Genomic DNA, 20,040 nt, shown 5'->3' with positions numbered 1-20,040 from the left:
AATGCAGGAATTTGATTGGTTAGCATGGCCAAATTTGCCCAGTGTTGGTAAATGAACCCCAGAATTTGTATCTGTTATAAAATGCCCGGAGACCACAATGTTATGAGCTGCTTGGGGGACACAGGGCCCTAGTGTGTTATGAAATGTTTGGAGGCAGCAGTGTGTCATCATGAAACGCTTGAAAGCCAGAATGTGCCACAAAATGCTGGGGAAGACATAAACAAGCAGCCTTACAGAGGCAGTCAAAAGCCACCATTTGCCTGCTCAGCCTCACAGCCCCTGTCATCTTCTAGCCAATGTAGGAGGCTCCACAAAAACAGTCCAAATTGGGACTTCACAGTTTATAAGACTGGCCTTCTTGCCAGATACATATTTAAATGAAAGTGCATATGTATAAAGGTGCAAAGTACAAGGTGTCTCTGGGAGTTCTGGCATGAAAAACCATTGTGCATGGTACTGACTGGCAAAACTCAATTAAATGAGAAAAGAAATATGTTTCTAATTCAAATCTGGATGTACTCACAGACTTCTAGTGCATTTTCATGAAATAAACCATGAGATAGGTAGGTTTTCTCACTGAATTGAATATGGTTCAAAGTGTAGGGTACATTACAGCCCACTTTTAAAGGACCTCCTACTAGTTTGAGGCAAATTTGTGCAAAGTATAGTATAGGTATTTATTCCTAAAGGAATGTCTCTTAGGCTAACATCAGGCTAGGTGGCTACTCAACTGGTGTATTTTCACTGGTGGAGAAAATCCCAGAACTGCCTTTACCAACTGTCAATTATTGTAATACCAACCACTCATCACCCAGAAGGTTTTAAGCCCAGAAATTCACATGTCAAAATCAGCCTATCCTAGCAGTGGTCCATTTCCATTAAACCAGATGACAGGCTGTACAGGCAATTTTGGTCTTTTCCACTGTTGGAGAAACCCGTCTTCCATTTTTCCCATACAGACAGGGGTGGATTAATTATTAATTTGCTTTGGGCTGCACCTGATCCACCAAATATGCACCCTTGATCTGTACCAACCTCGCCCCTTTCAATGGCATTGAGCACCCCTTAGTATTAAAGATCACAGGTGACCATCAGGATCGCCCTTATGTAAATACGTCACTGCACATAGCAGTTGTATGTGGAAGATATTGAACTATTTTTATTTCATTCATTCATATCTGGTTGACGTTCAGTATTCACACTCTACTCTTTAGTTTTATATTGTAAGCATGAGTCCTTATATCAATTGCATTGGTTTGTTTTTCTGTGTCAGAAAAGTACTGCCTTTAAAGATTATAGAGAAAAAGAACTACTTTTTTCTAATTTGTATGTACAACCACTATTGCTGCATAATGTCAAGGCCATTACTAGTAAAAATAACTAAATGAGTCATAATGAGAGCATTTTGAAATGTCATGTTGCAGCACAAAGCAGATAAAGATATTAAATGGCTTTTCAAACTGCACATTTGTATCTGCATATGTGAAATAACTTATGGAAGTAGATGCTAGGTTTCTGATTTATAGCATACATTTTACATTACTGGCCAATTTTCCATCTTGTTTTTGTGATGTTGCTTTGCTTAGAGCCATCTGACATTTCTCAGGTCACTTCTAAGCAGTTTTCCAAGTTCTGGCACCCTAAATCTTCCCTTTGCCTTCAGTTTGTCCATAATACTTGGTGGGTAGGGGTTCTAAATAATCATCAGGGCGCACCTACTGATGGTCTGCAGGTTTATTCTGATTGGATGCTAACTAATTGGTTGCAAGCAGATTACTATGATTTCTGTATCTGCACCATATTAGCTATGGTTTAAAGGAGAACTAAAGTTTCATTAAAGAAATAGGCTAGAAATTCATTATATTTTGGGCTTATGTACAAGCCTAAGACAATCATAGCCCTTTAGCAGTGAAGATCTGTGCCTCCAAAGATGTCCCAGGAGCTCCCCATCTTTTTTTCTGCTGATTTACTGCAAATGCTCTGTGCTGCTGTTACTGAGCTAAGGGGCCGACTCAAAATATACAGTACACATAAAATATAAATGTATAAATACAGATAATTACTACACTGCAGCACAGAAACCAGTGCAACTAGAATCAGAATTTAATAATCTGCCTTGTAGCATCAGCTTATACTACAGGCCAACCTCATTTTCTGCTTGATAATTTGCAACAACCCCTACAATAAGTTTCTCAACAGCTGCTCAAAGCCCACTAAGCATGTGAGTGTCACAGACACTTTACAAGATGGTGACCCCCTGTGACAAGTTTGAATTCCTTGATCATTGCTGCTATTGAGATGTTGAAACTTTAGGCTGGTGCAATAAGTTAAGTATATAAAATATGGCATTTTAGCCATGTTAATTTTTTGGCTTTACTTCTCCTTTAAGTAGAACATTTACTGACAATAACAGCAGTACTTTATATACTGATATAGGTATCTATAAGCAAGTTTTTTTTTTTAGTTTTGCAATTTTAGATTTCAAATGAGAATCTAATTGCGCCATAAACATATTATTATTGCATCAGTTCCTCATATTCCTACCAACCCCATCTGCTTTCTTTATTTTCTGTTGCTAGAGCAGCCCACCTCTGTTGCCAAATTAGCCTAAGCCCTTGGGGGGGGCACAGTGAGCCAACATAAATCCTATACTCCCTGAGGGCCAACATTAATGTTCTGAGCTCAAAACACACAGGTGGAGTAGCTGCTATGTATTCTTTACCTGTGGATACATTTCTCTGCAGCTGGCATCTTCTATATAGCAGTGAATGCTTGAAAATTGACCTAATCATACATTCCAATGCTGAAAATGCATGGAGAGTAGTGATGGGCGAATTTGGGGCATTTCGATTCACTGAAAAATTAGCGAATATCCTGCGAAATTCGGGAAACGGCGAAAAATTTGTGAAACGACGCTGATGTCTCGTTTTTGATGCAGCGGTTTTGCAAATTTATTCGCCACAAATTTGAGCCTGGCGAATAAATTCGCCCATCACTAATGGAGAGCTAAAATAAACACATATATAAATACACCTGATGGAGAAATTGTTCTTTACGCTCTAGTTTGACAACCACATATTTGTATGAAGGGATAGCGGTCTTAGTGTAAGAGGAGTATGGGTAATGTAACTGAGTGTCAGCATTAAGAACATATATTGTAGATGGGACAGTGTGGGAGTACAGGCAAAAGAGTATCTCACAATTTTCGTGAGCGTTTGGTTTAGTAAAGGTGGATATAATAATGAATACATTTGAAAGTAATTGTAGATTAATGCTACATCTGTCCACATACTTACACTATGGTCCAGGCCAGAAGATTCCATGGAATCTCACTAGAAAGGGCACCAAGGTGTGGGTGGGGAAGGAGATACATTTATAAAGTATTATGGAGTGACAATGGTAACTGCTTACATTATGATTCTAATGCATAGCTTTTCACTGAACTCTTAGGTTTAAAGTCATTGATCATATATGCATTGATCTTTTTTTCTTTTTAGCTCCAGCTGAATTTGTCCAGCACCCACAGTCAATAACTCGGCCTGTTGGTACCACCGCCATTTTCACTTGTTTGGCACAGGGTGAACCACCCCCTCAGATCACCTGGTTGAAGAACGGTCAGGAATTGGAACCCAGTGGACACATCAAGTTAAAAAACAACAACAGGTAAGAGAATAAAGACTGGGGAAAATAGCTAAAATAGCCATTAAAGAAGTAGCAAGTAATCAGCAGTTAGTTTTCATTGATCAAGTGCAAAATAGAAAGTGAAAGCAAACATCAGATTGATTACTGTGGGCAACTGCACTTGGACAATTAAGCAGCTATATTAGCAAATCAAAATCAGTATGCCATGTAATTAATGATAAGGTTAACAACATTGCACAGAGCTATTGGCTTCACTAAGGGATTTAAATGTAATGTATTTTGTACAAAGCTGGCCATACATGTAAAGAACCATTGATATGGCGAGGTTGCCAAATATTCCTGCATTCATTTATATGCCCACCAGGTGGTAGGCCAAACAGAACTGACCCCAAACCAATGATAAGACCATAATTAGGCCGATGCAGACACATCAAACATTAACTGCAGCTAAATGAATAGGATAAATTCATATTTACTGTAAAATCAGGATAGAACACTGCTGCAATGAATTGAAAGTGTCATAGATCGAGAGAAGAGAAAGATGATCATTTTTAGTGTATGATAATATGTAAGTAGTCGTATACTAGCACAGCTATGATTTGCCTTTAGTGGCTTGTTGATGTGTTGGGGGTTATTTGAGGACAAGAATGTGGGACACAGCTTGGATCAATAGTACACCCTGAACATTTTGACCCCTTTAGGGTTGTTAAGATGCTGCTGGTCCCTATGATATGCCTGGGATTCAGGGGTCACATCCAGTCTGAGAGGTGCTGGGGTAATCCTAGAATTTTGGGAGGAGTCACTTGTATCCTGGAAACATAACCATGACAACCAATAAGCAGAGCACTGAGAGTTATTGATTTCCCCCCTCCATCTTACCATGGTAATTAAAGGCTTTCATTTCAGTAGCGAAAGAACCCTAGCCAGAAGGTCTCTGACTTCAACTCCTTAACCAATTCATGGCCAACTGTGCTGTAAGCTGCCACTTTTCTAAGGACAGTTAGATTTACTGGTTCATGGAGACTTAAATGGTTAAGGGAGATAATCGGCAATCTGGCATTCCAGATTGAACCCCCAGGAAAGCCATAATAGCCCCTAGCACTTTTTTGTCAGGATAAACAATATGCACATGTATACAATTTCAAAATTTACACAAGGAGAAGCAGCTCATTATTTGTGCGTTCATTTGCAAGATCATGCAGAGATACATCTGTTAAACTTACCAGGTGTCCTAAGAAACACAAAAGGGAAACTATAGCTTAAATAATATGGATTCTCTAAAGAAAGACAACTTTGATAAATAGTATTATCATCATTATCCCTTATTTAAATAACCCCAACATATTCTACAGCTCTATTACAGTCTCCTAGTGTATGCAAAGTTTCCTACATATACTACGGTTTCTTCCCACACTCCAAAAACATACAGACAGGTTGATTGGCTTCTGATAAAACTGACCCTACTTAAATAGTTATAATGATTGTAAATATGGTAGATTATAGGCATTGTTTGTAGCTTAAAGCAAATGGCACCCATGGAATGCTAGTGATTTGTTGCGAGAGCGTTTTTCTGCTCAGCATGAGGGGGACAAAACACTAGAATCATCCCCTTGTTGCGGGGTTGGCATTTGTCCAGGTTTAAATGGATCTGGGTGAAAGATCTTGGATATGCCATTAAGACTGACACCATTTATGTCCCTTAGCTCTCTGGCCATTTCTGGAATAAGTCAAGAAGATGAGGCTATCTACCAATGTGTAGCACAGAACAGTGCTGGTTCCAGCCAAGCTAGTGCCCGTCTGTCTGTGCTCTGGGCAGAGGGCTTGCCAGGCCCACCCCAAGACATCAGAGCCACCACTGTCTCATCCACTTCCATCCAAGTGTCCTGGAGTGAACCACTGGATAACACAAAGGAAATCATTGGCTATGTGGTGCACCTTCAGAAAACTGCAGGTAAGTTCTGCTGAACATTTGCTGTTCACACAAGCCTGGAACCCTGATCTAAATGATCACTCTGTTCCGGATTCTTGTATTTCTATTCTGTAAATCTATTTCCAGAAATGTTTTTATAGATCCTTGGAATAATGGAGTATCGTTATTTTAGCAAGCCACTGCAGAATAGCACTTGGCTAGAGCAAACTGTTATCACAAAGTTGATGGGGGTTATGGGTAGTTTAAGGTGTGGAAGATCTTAGTGGACCAAGGTGTGGTCAAAAATATCCCAATGTTTCATCTGGTATTGTTCACAAGTGTCAGGGCCTTTGACCTCTGTCCTCTTTCTAGTGGAATAAACTTCGTATAAATCCTGGTACAACTGTGCCCACATTTGTTGATCAGTGAGCAGAGCAGTCTGCAGATGGCATCTGGTTCAACAACTGCCCTCTTGGTATTTTATGCCTTATTAGGATGACACTTGATTACAGGGTTTCCTGTTAAGTTGATTGATTTCAAGTGAAATGTTATACCTTCTGCAAAGGGAGTCACTTTGTGAGAAATCCTCCAAATCCTTGGCCAACCAGTAGATCGGTGATATCAAATTTTTACAATGTAGTGGGCCAGTTATCTAAGACACCCCATGAACGGGGCCCTGAATATAACAAAACTATGTTACACATAGAATGTGGTGGAGTCCATAATAATCCCTTGGTGGGCCAAATCTGGCCTAGTGGTCCAACAGATGGAGAACCTGACAGTAAATGAATACAAGCTGGACAGCCACATAATATATGAGCATTATACTCGTTGCATATCGATTTTCCATATGCCTATAAATCAGGAATGTTTCCTTTACTGCCTAAAGTTTTACTATATGTCTGATCAGAGGCCCAGAAGTACAGTTCTTAATGTTTTCAAATACAAATGAACGCAAATAATTTACATGTAATTGGATTAATCACCATCAAGATCAGAGCAATTTGCATTAAGAATGTTCGCTGAAGATTAGTTATTTAACCCCAGTTGAAAATTGGAATCATCTTAAAAGGTTTAACCTTTATCATCTGCCACACAGCAAGTATTTTTATACAATAAATAGTCCATTGGGAATGATAGTAGTATATTTGTTTCTGACTGAGGCATGTCATTACTGTGTCCTTCTTCCAGCAGCACCATAGCACTCATTTTTAAGGAACAACATTACGCAGGGGTGAAAAAGGCTCAATAACGCAGCATTCCAGGCTGATGCAGAAAACGTGTATCTGTTGAAATATATTTATGTCAAATGGATCTGATTTTTAAGACAGACTTTTAGAAGCAGTAGTGGCAGTGGGATCACATTCATAGTGCAGTGCACTAATCTTTTGGTCTATGTTAGGAAAGCCAACCCTGCAGCTGAAAGGGGGTCCATGAGGCCCTAATTCATATGCAAATCCAATAAATATTGGTAAAACTGGTCAACCTCTAGACATTTTGGGGGCCTGAAAAAATATTTTCTGTGTGGCCCAGTAATATATGCCATTGGGACACCCTTTGTTCTCTTTGAGCAAAGGAGATGTATAAAATTTTTTACAGGTATGGAACATGCAGTACTGCTTTTTCACTTGTTTTGCTGTAAGGACAACCTATTCCAGTGTCCAGGACATAATCTTCAATGCTCATAACAGATATTCACACTTACAGGCCTGTAATTACTGGTTAAGATTGTACAAGCAAAACAAGCAAGCGGTCGCACACGGTCGCACACCCGGTGCTCAATATTAGAGGATTTGGCAACCTCACTCAATCTGGGTAGAAGATATCAGCACACAAGGCATTCAAGTTGCATTGATTACCCTGCTCGTTTATTGTGCGGAGATGCAACGTTTTGGGGACACGCCCGAGCGGAGATGCAAGCATGCTTGACAAAGGAGCGTGTCCGTGAAACGTTGCATCTTCGCACAATAAACGAGCAGGGTAATCCCTGCAACTTGAATGCCTTGTGTGCCAATATCTTCTTCCCAGGTTAAGATTGTAAACATCTGTTTAAATATTGGAATTACACCAGTTTTTCTCCAGTCAATTGGTACCATACCTGATGAAGACAGTATGAGCAAATCAGAAAAAGTGGCTGGGCTAAATCTAAAATAAGTTCTATAAATAGCTGAGGATATTTCATTAGGCCCCAGATCCCTGTTCATGTTAATTTTACATAAACATATAAGTACCATAACCTGTATCAGCTACTGACAACATTCTTAAATGCTTTCTTCTTCATAGGAAATTAAAATATCAGTGTTCAAAACTGGTCTTCTATATGAGTTTAGCCACTACACCGCTTGGGAATGGGGGTCAGTTAACAGCATAATTTTTTCTAAAGGGCAGATGCAATTTTTCTAAAAAAAAAAGCAGGTAGCTGTAATAGAAAAAGAAGGAAACACGAATCAAAACATATTTTGAAAGAGCAAGATATTATACAGGGGTGTTAAGAAGACTGGCTTTGTGAATGAGTACTTTTTCATTGCCAGGCCAGCATACTGCACTTTGCCTCCCACCATTTTGCCTATTTTCTGTTGTTCATCTCTCAAGACTGTGTTATCTCCATGGATTCAGTTACGGAGGAGTTGTGAAAAAATACACTTTTTAAAGCCTTGAAAAAGTAATGTATTGATATCATCCACTTACACATCTCCAGCCATTGTGGTGAAAACCAAGATAGGCATCATGAGTAAACAAAACACGAATGTAGAATGGGGGGAGTCAAAATCTCACTGGCAAAAGCTGAGCAGTGTCCTAATGGATAATAGAATAGAAAGTTGCTGCTCGTTTAGACTTATAATGGGAGCAACAGCTTTGATATTGAAACACTGGTAACCAATGCATGGGGCTCACCATTAATATACAATATAATATAATGTACTTTTTCCAGTGCTTAAATGCAACAATCATTACTTGTAATCATGGTTACTAGGGCAATTTAACAATATAGATTTTTATTTTTCTTACAGACCCTGTACAAATGGAATATCAAGAGGCAGTGAGCAAGGACACTTTCCAGCAACTGGTGACAGACCTTGAACCTTCCACTACTTATAGTTTTTACATAAAAGCTTATACCTCCAGAGGTGCCAGCAAAGCATCCATTAGTGTACATCAAAGCACCTTGGGAGAAGGTAGGTATTTGGTCACATATTATAGAAGAAATCTTGAGAGTGCAGCATTACTGGGTGCCGCAACCATGTGAAATTGTTTTCCTATTACACATCAACTGAAGTATGTATTTTCTTGTTCTTAAGACAACCTGGAAACAATTTCTAGGGTCTGACTTTACCAAATGGTATTGATGTTGCAAAGTCCCAAAGACTTTGGTTGATTTTAGTGGAGCCAAATGAAAAATGATTAATAAATCAGTATTCACAGCCTGTGGTTACAGTGACCCACAATTGATTGTAGGGATGTAAGCCATGACAGGGTTAGGAAAGCAGCCCTGTTCACCTCCCCTGGGGATTTTGAATTTGCTAGTTTGGATGTCCTGGGCAAAAATAAGAAGTTCCATGCTGGTTAGTGTATTCCTACCTCCCTTCTCTGTTCCAGCCAGTCGCAGGACCTACAGCTAATAATAGCATCCCACCCTCCCTCTCTATGAGGTTCAGTTGGAGTATTTTCTGTTACAGTTGGTGGTGTGTGTACCCTGACTGAGCTGCAGGGGTAAATTTTTGGGGATATTTGACAAGAACTGTATGTAGCTTGGAAGGCCTGGGGTCCTGAGGGGGAAGGTAGTCAGCATCTGGGATTGGAAAAAAAGGAGGTAGGAACTAGGCTTTACAGCAAGTCTCATATCATTCCTATTGGAGGAAAGTTGGTATTGATTACAACTGTTATATGTTCATTACAAACCATTATGCTGCAAGGATAACTTACTAATATTACACATTATCTAATGTTTTTCCTACTATTAAATAATAACTGCAGCCTTCTTTTTTCAACCCTGGTGTCATGTAATATTATTGAGGTAAAGATTGTAGGAGTTGATAGATTGGGGAAGAAGTTGCAATGTACTTGTCATTACATCTTGTACTTTCTCCTCTTTTACAGTTCCTGCTGTACCATCCCTGTACATTAAGGTCTTGAACAGTACAGCCATCCAGGCCGCATGGGAACCATCAATAAAACTGGGCCAGAATGAGGGCTTTAAATTGTATTACCGCAAGGTACCAACACCAAATTACACTGGCCCCATGCTCCTGCCCAGCAATATCACAGCTTATAACATCTGTAGGCTTGGTAAGGATCAAGATTTCTTAGACAGACATAATATCAAAAGCTATTGTGATACTAAACTCTATAGTTAGTATAGATATGGGTATATAGAATTTATGTGAAAGTAGGGATGGGTGTGTGTATGGATGCTGGGTTTTCATTTGGAGGGGTTGAACTTGATGGACTTTGTCTTTTTTCAACCTGATTTAACTATGTAACTATGTGTCAGTAAAAAAGAATACACAGTGTTCCTAAGGTTGCCAATATTCTATTGTGTAAGGGGAAAAAAGAGACCTGGGGAAGTTCTTCTTCTTAGACTGTGATCTGATGATTGTATAAAAAGATATGCAAGGGTACAGCAGTTAAAATACTGTGAAAGGGTGGCATTTGGAATTATGATGTGAAAATGATGGCATAAAAAGAATGTAAGAGGCTGACTCTACAGGACAAAATGTGGCAAGTCATGTTTCCTTTAAAAACAGGATTTTGTTTTTTTAACCCTGCTTCCAACTCCTGTTCATACCCACTCACGGGTAAAGACTACATAAGCATAAACCCAAGCTCTGAACTTTTCTGAACTTTTCTATAGAGTACCAGTTACTATAACATACCTAAGTCATACTTCTTCTATAGTCATGCATCCACCTCTCCTTCTTTTACACATCACCTCCTATGTTTCCATCACTCTCTCCAACATTGTCTGGTGATTATATTAACCGTTTTAACCCTCATTTTACCCCACCTGTGTTTCCCTATCCAAAAATTCCAGACATAGCATTAGTTGGCCAGGTCAGGCAGAATTCATGCTGTGCCCAACCACAAGACAGGATGTGAAAGCAGGCAGAATACTAGCTGTCAGAAAACAGACTAGAAGTCAACACTAGCAAACTTGAGTATGCCAGATGTCAGGAAGTTGGAGTCCGGGTCAAGAGATCACACTGAATAAGAGGGCACCAGATGATGGAGACTGAGACTGACAAAGAGGAGGGTATAGTCGAGGAGGGCATAAACTGCCAGAATAGATCAAAACAAGGGATGAACTAACATACAAGGACAAGGTTTGATTCAGAAATATGCCAAGTGGTCTAACTAAAGGGATAATTGAGTGCTTAGCTTTATATGGACCAGGCTATTTACTGAATTAGTGAAGAATCCTAGACAGATGGTCACCTAAACCATCTAGGGGGCATTTAAAAACACTGGGCAAATTTTTTAGATCCTGCAGATCCTCTCACCATTACCTACCTGACCACAGTTGCTTCATGCCTTTTATCATTTAACTTCCACACTATGTTACCCTGCCAGCCCTGCTCCTTGACCTTGCCGTCTTTCTAAGTCCTTTCCAGGACAAAAAAAATCAACCAGTTTCACTTTAGCATCTCCTGGTCTCAATGAGCAGATGAATAGCTGATAACCTCTGATAGCCTCTGATAATGAGCTGCTCGAAGGCTGAAACTTAGGAAAGGGAGGGGTTTGTTTTTTAAAGGTAGATAATGTGCTGCGACATCCCTAATTTACTAAAAGGTGAAGCCAAAAAGCTCAGAGCAAGAGAAGTTTTGCACCATTTCGCCAGTCGAATTTTTCACCCAGGAGAACGATCATTAAGGGTAAGGGCACACCTGGAGATTCGGAGAGATTAAGTCGCTCTGGCGACTAATGGCCTCTTCTTTGGGTGACTAATCTCCCCAAACTGCTTCCCCGTGTCTTCCTCCTGCTTCAATGAAAAAACGCCTTTGCCAAATCACTCGCAGCAATTCAATTTCCGAAGTCACTCAAAGTTTAGTCGTGAGGAAACTAAATCTCCCCGAATCTCCAGGTATACCCTTACCCTCAATCCTTGAATTTATCAACGTGAGAACTTTCCAATACATTACCCGTTTCATCAAAGTCTACCTGGCGAATTGATAAAATGAAACTACATCCTCAAGTTTTTTGATATTTTAATGTGGGATTATGTTTAAAAGGAGTAATTTTTAAATGTATGTTATTTATACTTTTTTTTTTTACTTTTTTATCCTTTTGAGTTTATACTTTTTTGACTATTTGAAGCTGACGTCATATTTGTTTTAGTGTAGGCTCATGTCAAGCACAATAGATCTATTTTGTCTTTATTTTGCTTCCTTGGACATTTTTAATAATAAGTGGCCACTTCCAGCAATTTCACTAACATCACTAATAAAGACATATATAAACTGTATGATCCGCCATATTTAAATTAACGTAAGCATGTTAACGATGTTTCGTTTAGAAGAAAGTAACTTTAGATAAAATTCAGTAAGAAACTTTCGTGCTGATGACTTTTCACTGGGCAGAAGTACACCAGTGTTCATTTGCTGAGACAAAGTTTCACATTTTGATAAATACTCTTATTCTCTACGAAATAACATCTAAAGAAGTTGCGGCAAAGTTATGGCAAAGTTTCCCAAAGTGAAAATTCACACCTAAGTAAATTTGTCACAGAGACTTCCACAATGGGCTGCCTGCAAATCGCTTTGAATAAAGAGTTCCTATGAGAATTCTTAATATTGACCTTGTCGGTTGTATTAATAGACGTTTATCATCATGTGCCGTTTGTTTTCTCCTGTTGGAAACAAACCTTGCACATCTCTCAGAACCTTGATTTGTTTTGTCTTCTCTAAAGCCTTCAAGTTCAGACAGTAATATGTTTTAAAAAGCAGTGCAAAATTTTAGTTGAGGTCTAACTAGAGGTGTAAAGGACCATCATGTCTGCATCTATTGCATCTGTGCCATGTCCAGATTTGGATTCAAAATAGGCCTTGGCACTTCAAGTACATAGAGACCCAAACTGTATCCCACCAGCCCAATAACCACTATTGTCTATGGCATCTAATAGCAGCATTTGCCAGAATCCACAGTTTGTCAGTCTGGGCATAATCTGTACCTTAGATCTAAATATTAACAGCTTAATTTGTACAGATGACTTTCCTTCCAATATTTTGCATTTATCTCTAGCATTTATCTTCCTTTCAACTGTTTTAGAAATAAATCAATTGAATGAGTAACAACTTGATAGTATAATCATCATTATTGCTAATCTCTTCTCTGTAGACCCCTTAGTGGTTTATGAGGTGAAGCTTCTGGCATTCAACCAACATGGAGATGGCAATTCTACTGTACGCTTTGTGTCCTTAAAGGAAGCATCAGCACGGGCAGGTGAGTAATTTATAGAGCACTGAAATGCCCTATTAGCCTTTCTTTACCCCTACTTTGAAAAAATAAATATGTTTTGGATATCCCCCTTACCCAGAGGTGGTGCACATATATCTGTAAATATGCAACAAAGAAATATTCTACACATAGCTAAAGCTTACTTACATACATGCTTATTTAAGGGCATGTTATTGCAAGATAGGCATTAATGGATATATGTTCCCCCTTTTTAATAGAGAAAGAAGCACAATTTATAGATATGAATTCTTATTTGTACACTACTGGAATTATATAAAATGACCCAGAGTGACACCTAGTGGAGCATATTTATAATAACATTTATAAATGTTGTAGTGCAATTACATTTGTTACTTATTTGCAGTATTAAACCCATCCTGTAACTGCGTGAGTGACGAACAGAGGCCGAAATCCTCTACTACTGGTATCATCATTGGTATTCACATTGGAGTGACCTGTATTATCTTCTGTGTGCTCTTCCTAATCTTCAGCTATCGTGGGAGGTAAGAAATTAAACGTTTTACTATAAGCCAACTCTAATCATGTTTTTCATACATTTACAGAACTGCTAACCCTCCTATATGTGTTGTGAGTCATCCATAATGATATTCCAAACTGGGCAAGGCTAGGGGTGTGGTCAGGGTATAACTGGGTGTGGCTGGGTAGCAACAGGGTATGGCTGAGTTTCAAGAGGGTGTGCCATGTTTGTGGCCAAATGCTCCAAGAATTCTTTTCTGGTAGGTGCATTTTGATAGCTGGCATCTGTGCTTCCATGACTATTAGGCAATGTCTTAAAGGAATAGTTCAGTGTGAAAATAAAAACTGTGTAAATAGATAGGCTGTGCAAAATAAAAAATGTTTCTAATATAGTTAGTTAGCCAAAAATGTAATATATAAAGGCTGGAGTGAACAGATTTCTAATAAAACAGCCAGAATCCAACTTCCTGCTTTTCAGCTCTATAACTCTGAGTTAGTCAGCGACTTGAAGGGGGGCCACATGGTACATTTCTGTTCAGTGAGTTTGTAATTGATCCTCAGCATTCAGCTCAGATTCAAAAGCAACAGATATGACCCATGTGGCCCCCCCTCAAGTCTCTGATTGGTTACTTTACTGCCTGGTAGCCAGGGTAACCAGTCAGTGTAAACCAAGAGAGCTGAAAAGCAGGAAGTTGGGTTCTGACTGACAAGTTATACATCAAATCACTCCAGCCTTTATACATTACATTTTTGGCTAACTAACTATATTAGAAACATTTTTTATTTTGCACAGCCTATCTATTTACCCAGTTTTTATTTTTACACCGAACAATTCCTTTAACTGTACTGGGCAACAAAGCGATTTCTTTTCTCTCACTCCAGCTCTGCCCCCTTTTTCCCTCCCTGAATCTCCTCCTTTATTTTTCCCCTTAACCCTTATTTCCATTTCGCCCTCTCCTATTTCCTGTTGCGTCTGTTCCTTTTGGGGCTGCCACCTCAACCTTAAAAGACATGGAAAGTGCTTCACTCCCCGTTCTTTGTTTTTGTGTCCCAGTTATGTTGGATAGTTTCTATTGGACCAGCCAAAGGAACCATGGTGTTTTTAACTTTGTTTTGGTCATGTAACACAAAGCAATCATCTGTAACCCTGTGCTCTGAGGTATTATTTGGGTATGAAGAAACATATTTGGCACAAATACATGACTTTCTTATTCTCCTTACTAACTAAAGGCTCATGAAGTGTAAATCTGTGCAAGAACAGCGCTCTGTCCCACAGCCAACCAGTGCTGAAAGTGGAAGGACTACGGATGGAGCCAGTCAAAATGGCACTCTTCTGAGGGTTTATGAGGCACCAGGTTCTAAGGAGAAAGTAAGCGATCTCAATGAGATGGAACATCTTTTTCCTCATGCATCTCCACACCAAGATGGCAGTACTTTGGTGAGAATTCAAACTTCTTCCTATAACAATGTCCTTTCAGCAACCTATGCTTTTGCTTCTTTGTATGTAGTATTGGTGTCACATATTGACGATCGGAATGTTGCACCCGGGGCCCACCGAGAGTGCGACTGTCAGTCCCCTGTCAGAACTGAAGAGCCCTCCTCCCAGCACCCAACCTCGTGCCACTCCCAGGCCCGCCTGCATGTGACTACTTTCCTAATCCCCTGTGATTGGGTTCAGCTGGGGAAGAGGCCCCTGAAGGCTGTGGCCCATCGGGCTTTTTCCCAATTTCCAGTTGGCCCAGTCCGACACTGCTTTTATTGCTGTATTCCAGCAATCATTATATGACTTTTCAATGGGAGATATTCCCCCAAATGTTTGCAGATTTAGTTGTTAAAAACGTTTCAAACGTAATAACAACCCCATCAGTGGCTTTACCACTGGGCTCCGCATGACAAACTTCATACTTGCCTATATCCCCATAACATATGAAAGCAATGCAACTATAAGTCATGCAGGTCAGACCTCAATGTTTCTTCTGTGTCAATGATGATGCTGTTCATCTATGGTTTGTACTGTATACAAAATAACTGATTCTTGGGGTAAATTCAAATAATTTTCTTTTCCTTTAGTGTCCCCCAGTTAGCCCACCCACTGTGGATGAGACACTGGTGTCCACAATCACGCCGGATGAAGTCCAGTTTTCTGAGGAAGACCCTCCTGGACCCCAGACTCCAAACCTTCCGCCAATAAAAAGAGACTGATCTTATTTGACTTCCCTCTGAATCAGAACTCACCCAAAATCCTCGCTGCTTTAGCCAGCCTGATCTGGCAGAGCTTTTTACTCAATCTCAGGTCTCCATTTTCTAAACCCAGCAGCCCCTGGCATCTTTTTGATAGAGTTTTGTACTTTTTTTTCTATGTGAGAACTTAGCACTTATGGACTGTTGTTCTTAAAAAGACATTAAGCAGCCATTTTTTTCGTCAACCACCACATATAATTTACCTGCTTTAAGCCCTTTGGTTGCAGGGCTGAAGGACATTTTTGGGAATGTTTTATGTTGCGACTGGTTTATAATTACATTTATTAGAGATGATTGTTATGGCCTTTGGGATACTCCAGTAAGGTCTGCTGCTCTCTAAGTTTGGTCACCTATTCATTTTGTAATTCCTTGACTGTTAAGGAAGAGAAGAATGAAGGATAAAAAGAATAACATGAAGTCCATACAGAGGTCATTCTCCAAAACTACCTCAACCGGGATGAATGTTTTCAAGTACGATCTGCTTCTTTTTCCTGTCTGCCTAGTAGACGGCCAGTACAGACACCTGCCCTACAGTGGGCTTCTGGTATTTAGGATTTTTGTTTATTTTTATTTTTGGGATTCCAGGGAGAATACAGCAAAACATTAGCTCGAATTTGGTAGAAGGGTGCATCTAATGAAAAATAAGGAATGCAAAAATAAGGTATATTCTGCGTTGTACAGTAAGAGTGAAAAAGTAGCGGTGAAACCATCACCAATCCTTGATAACAATGTGAAATGTGTTTGTTTTTTGCACTGGAAATACAGAGCTGGTGCCATTTTATTGCCCAGTGTGTTGAGATACATGCTTTCTGCTCCATTTTCTTAATATAGTAGTACACAAGGCTGCACATGCCAGGAGAGTTCAAAGACATAGTAGTGACATAGTTCCCATATTGTATAATGCCTAGTTAATACAAGGAGAGTCGTAGCACTACCTGTAACTGACTTTAAAAAAAATCTCATTGTTTCCTGTTGGGACCTAACTGATTACATGCCCCAGAGCAAACAATGAACATAAGGATTTAATTGTTAGGACCCTCCCAAAAATATGTATTACATATACTGAATTTAGTATGAAGTTGTAAGCTACAAACAAAAGTCATTTTCATAGTCTATTATTCCATCTTAATTATCCCCATGCATTGATTGCATTTTATCTTATAATATCAGCCTGTGCGCATCATCCCACATAATGAATTGTACTTAACTAGAAAACAAGGATTTGATAAGATTTTGATAGTAGCAGATAGAAGCAGAATTGAAAGTAGTGTATCTCAGCACAAATTTGAATACAGGATACTATACCCTTTATATGAGATTAAGCCTGTAGTTATATTTGAAAGACATTATAGTAGGAGGGCATTGATTTTTCTGTGCATAGGCATTCCATTATTGCGCCAGCAGTAGAATACTTTCCACTCATAAAGGCAATTATGATGAATGTTTATTTTTTGCACATAAAAAGCTATGCCTGCATATTTATCTTTAGGATATAATGCCTATTGGAGGGTATAATTTCCTTTAACAGGGCTATTATGCAAATGACACTGCAGCAAATTAAAATACAGCCCTTTTCTGCTACTTTAGAAATCAGTTATTTACACATTTCCGTAGTGTAACTATACTATTTGTAATATTATATCATTCAGTTTGAACAATGCAAAAATGTGTGAATAGTCCTTGCAGGTTGTCTCTGCGCACTTTGCCTACTATACTATGCACTGGGTGTGCTATGGATTGATTAACCTGTATTATACTGCGTAGTATTTCAGATTATTACTCCTAGAAAGAGATTATTATATCGTAGTGCGCTGATGTTTTGCAAATTTGTATATTCAGAGGCAAAAAAAATGTCTACTTTATGCTTTTTTTTAGAAATACATCTCTGCATTTTCCAGTGATATAAAATGTCAGAGGAAAATGGCTGTTTGGAATATTTTGGTTTTCTATACCAAGAGATTGCTATATTACTCTTTTTTTGTCTTAAAAAAAAAAATCAAACATTTCTGCTGTAAGCGGTATATTCATCAAATGGTGGCATTGGCATCAATAGCCAGTTGTAGAATTCTAGGGAACATCACATTGCAGAACATTAAAACAATATGAAAAAGTACATTTCATTTCAGCAATGTAAGATTAATTTATAGGGAGCTGGAAGTTAAAAAGCAGCTGTAGGTTTTCAGGTTGGGCACCCACAGCAAATGAAGACATGTTTTGCATTACTTGGGACTCCATCTCTATTGTTTAATGTAAATTGTGAAATGCCCAGATCATTGAGCAGTGTTGGTAACATGTATGAGGGGTTTATTACACTCAGAAATCTGGTCTTTCAGCAGTTTCTCAGAGGGACCAGTGGGGTAACTAGCAACAAATGGGCCCAGCATGCACCAACAAAATTCCCTGCACCCAGAATACCACTACTCGTGGCTAAGGCAGGCCCCAAGCAGGCCCCGTTGTGATTGAACTCCCTGCACCCCTGGTAGTTACGCTGCTGAGAGTGACTTATTCATGCACAACCAGTATATCCCATCCACAGAGACTGCTTCACCTTATCATAAGTCAAACATTTGGCTAGTTATGTCCAGTGTGATCACACTGGGTTCAAAATGAACCAAAATTCCAGGTAAAATAGGCTTGGAATTGAATAGATTGTATGTAACCCAAGTATGAGGTTACTGGCCTAATTGGTTTGTATGGGTCCCCTTACTGATCTTAAACAATAGGTTGTCCATCGTAGTCATAAACATTACCATATCAGCTGGAGTAGTCTGCTTTTATTCACATCTTAAGCCTAGTAGCCAATATCAACCAAACTAAATGTTTACCTGTGCACAGATTTTAAAAGAACCCAAGAACCAACTGGAATGTGCTTGAAATAGAATAGACTCCAAATGTAAGTGTTGGTTAGTTTCCTCAACCCAAGTATGAGGTCGTTGGCTGAATGGCTATCATGGGGCACCGTACTGCTCTGCTCCTTTAGATAACTACCCAAATAATTTACCTGTGCAGATCTGCAACCATATTTGCCACAAGTCTATTCATTCAGCTACGGGGTCATATAGCCAGATCTCACCTTCCAGGCATGGCCTGCATAACTGCCAAATCCAAAAGAATTATGGGTGATGTTGGTCACTACTCACTTAAAGATATCACTGAGGAAGATGAGATCCCTTTAACCAGTAAAAAATGCGAGATATGATGGCACCACTTGATGAATGTACTTTGATGTGATTTCTAGATTCTAGAAGAAGCATGCTTTGAGCAGTAAGTACAGTTCAGTAAGGAACATTTCCTTATACTAGCTCCTCACAAATAATGTTTTTTGAATGCAAAGGTCTTTTTTTTTCCTTTTCATTATGTTAGTTAAATGTGATGCACATCCAAACTTTGAACACAAACTGCTACCTCATTTTGTTTTCTTTTTTTTTTTTTTGCTTTGATAAATAGGAGATTGCGGATGTGCAATCTCAGAGTGTGTCTGATGCCTATTCTGTCATACTTCTCAGTCAGAGGAGAAATAACTGGTGGTGCATATATTTTATTTTTTTTTCTCCCTGGCACCAGGTCAAGATTTTCTGAATGGAGATTGCCTTCAGTGGAATCCAGAACATGCCATCTGCCATAATAATGATAACATAAAGGTGCTCTTTTGTGCCCTCGTTGGGTTGGCTCAACTCTAGTTGCAGATGAATATTCCTAAAGAAATACTCAGTGATGTGATGTTTAATCATTGCTGTGTATGGACAATGAACTACTATAGCACTTATGTACATATGGTCTGCCCAAAGCCTTTGGACTGAAACACTATAGCAACAATGGCACAATATAATACTCCATGCAGGCCCGGACTGGCAATCTGTGAGTTCTGGCAAATGCCAGAGGGGCTGCTATAAGGTCCCATAGAAAGTCAGTATTTAGTGGGCTGGTGGAGGCTGTTTGGGCCTCTATGTGGGCTGATTGGGCCTCTGTGTACCTGAAATGCCAGGGCCTATTTTAATTCTCAGTCCGGACCTGACTCCATGTTTTCTATACTGCAGGAAACCTCTTCCAAAAATGTGGCTAATCTTTATTCCTCATACTTAAAGGGGCACTATCATGAACAATACTATTTCTGAATTCAGTAGGATATAGAAAAGCTGTAGTGGTATTGAATCTGTCAATCTTTACTCATATCGTCATCAGGACCCACAGACAACTATTACTTTAGTTTAAAAAAGGAAAGAAGACTCAGGTTGCTCACAAAAAAACTTGTATTAGATCACACGAGTTAGAAATATCTCTCTAAAGCTCTCTCCATGTCATCAAAGGGAAAATATATT

General features: G+C 39.2%; 1 protein-coding gene across 1 annotated transcript in view; it reads left to right on the top strand.

The window, feature by feature from the left end:
- Window positions 1–19,624, top strand: part of igdcc3.L (immunoglobulin superfamily, DCC subclass, member 3 L homeolog) — a 66,660-nt gene extending 47,036 nt beyond the window's left edge. The window contains exons 7-14 of the mRNA XM_018253289.2: window positions 3,498–3,663; window positions 5,346–5,593; window positions 8,563–8,727; window positions 9,650–9,838; window positions 12,884–12,988; window positions 13,368–13,506; window positions 14,711–14,918; window positions 15,551–19,624. Coding sequence (XP_018108778.1) covers window positions 3,498–3,663; window positions 5,346–5,593; window positions 8,563–8,727; window positions 9,650–9,838; window positions 12,884–12,988; window positions 13,368–13,506; window positions 14,711–14,918; window positions 15,551–15,682 — 1,352 coding nt within the window. The 3' untranslated portion in view covers window positions 15,683–19,624. The remainder of the gene's footprint in view (window positions 1–3,497; window positions 3,664–5,345; window positions 5,594–8,562; window positions 8,728–9,649; window positions 9,839–12,883; window positions 12,989–13,367; window positions 13,507–14,710; window positions 14,919–15,550) is intronic.
- Window positions 19,625–20,040: the final 416 nt, after the last annotated feature.

This window comes from Xenopus laevis, chromosome 3L (assembly GCF_017654675.1).
Source record: "Xenopus laevis strain J_2021 chromosome 3L, Xenopus_laevis_v10.1, whole genome shotgun sequence".
NCBI classification, from domain to species: domain Eukaryota; kingdom Metazoa; phylum Chordata; class Amphibia; order Anura; family Pipidae; genus Xenopus; species Xenopus laevis.
Note: the sequence above shows the minus strand (reverse complement) of the source record. Positions and strands in the feature narration are given on the sequence as shown.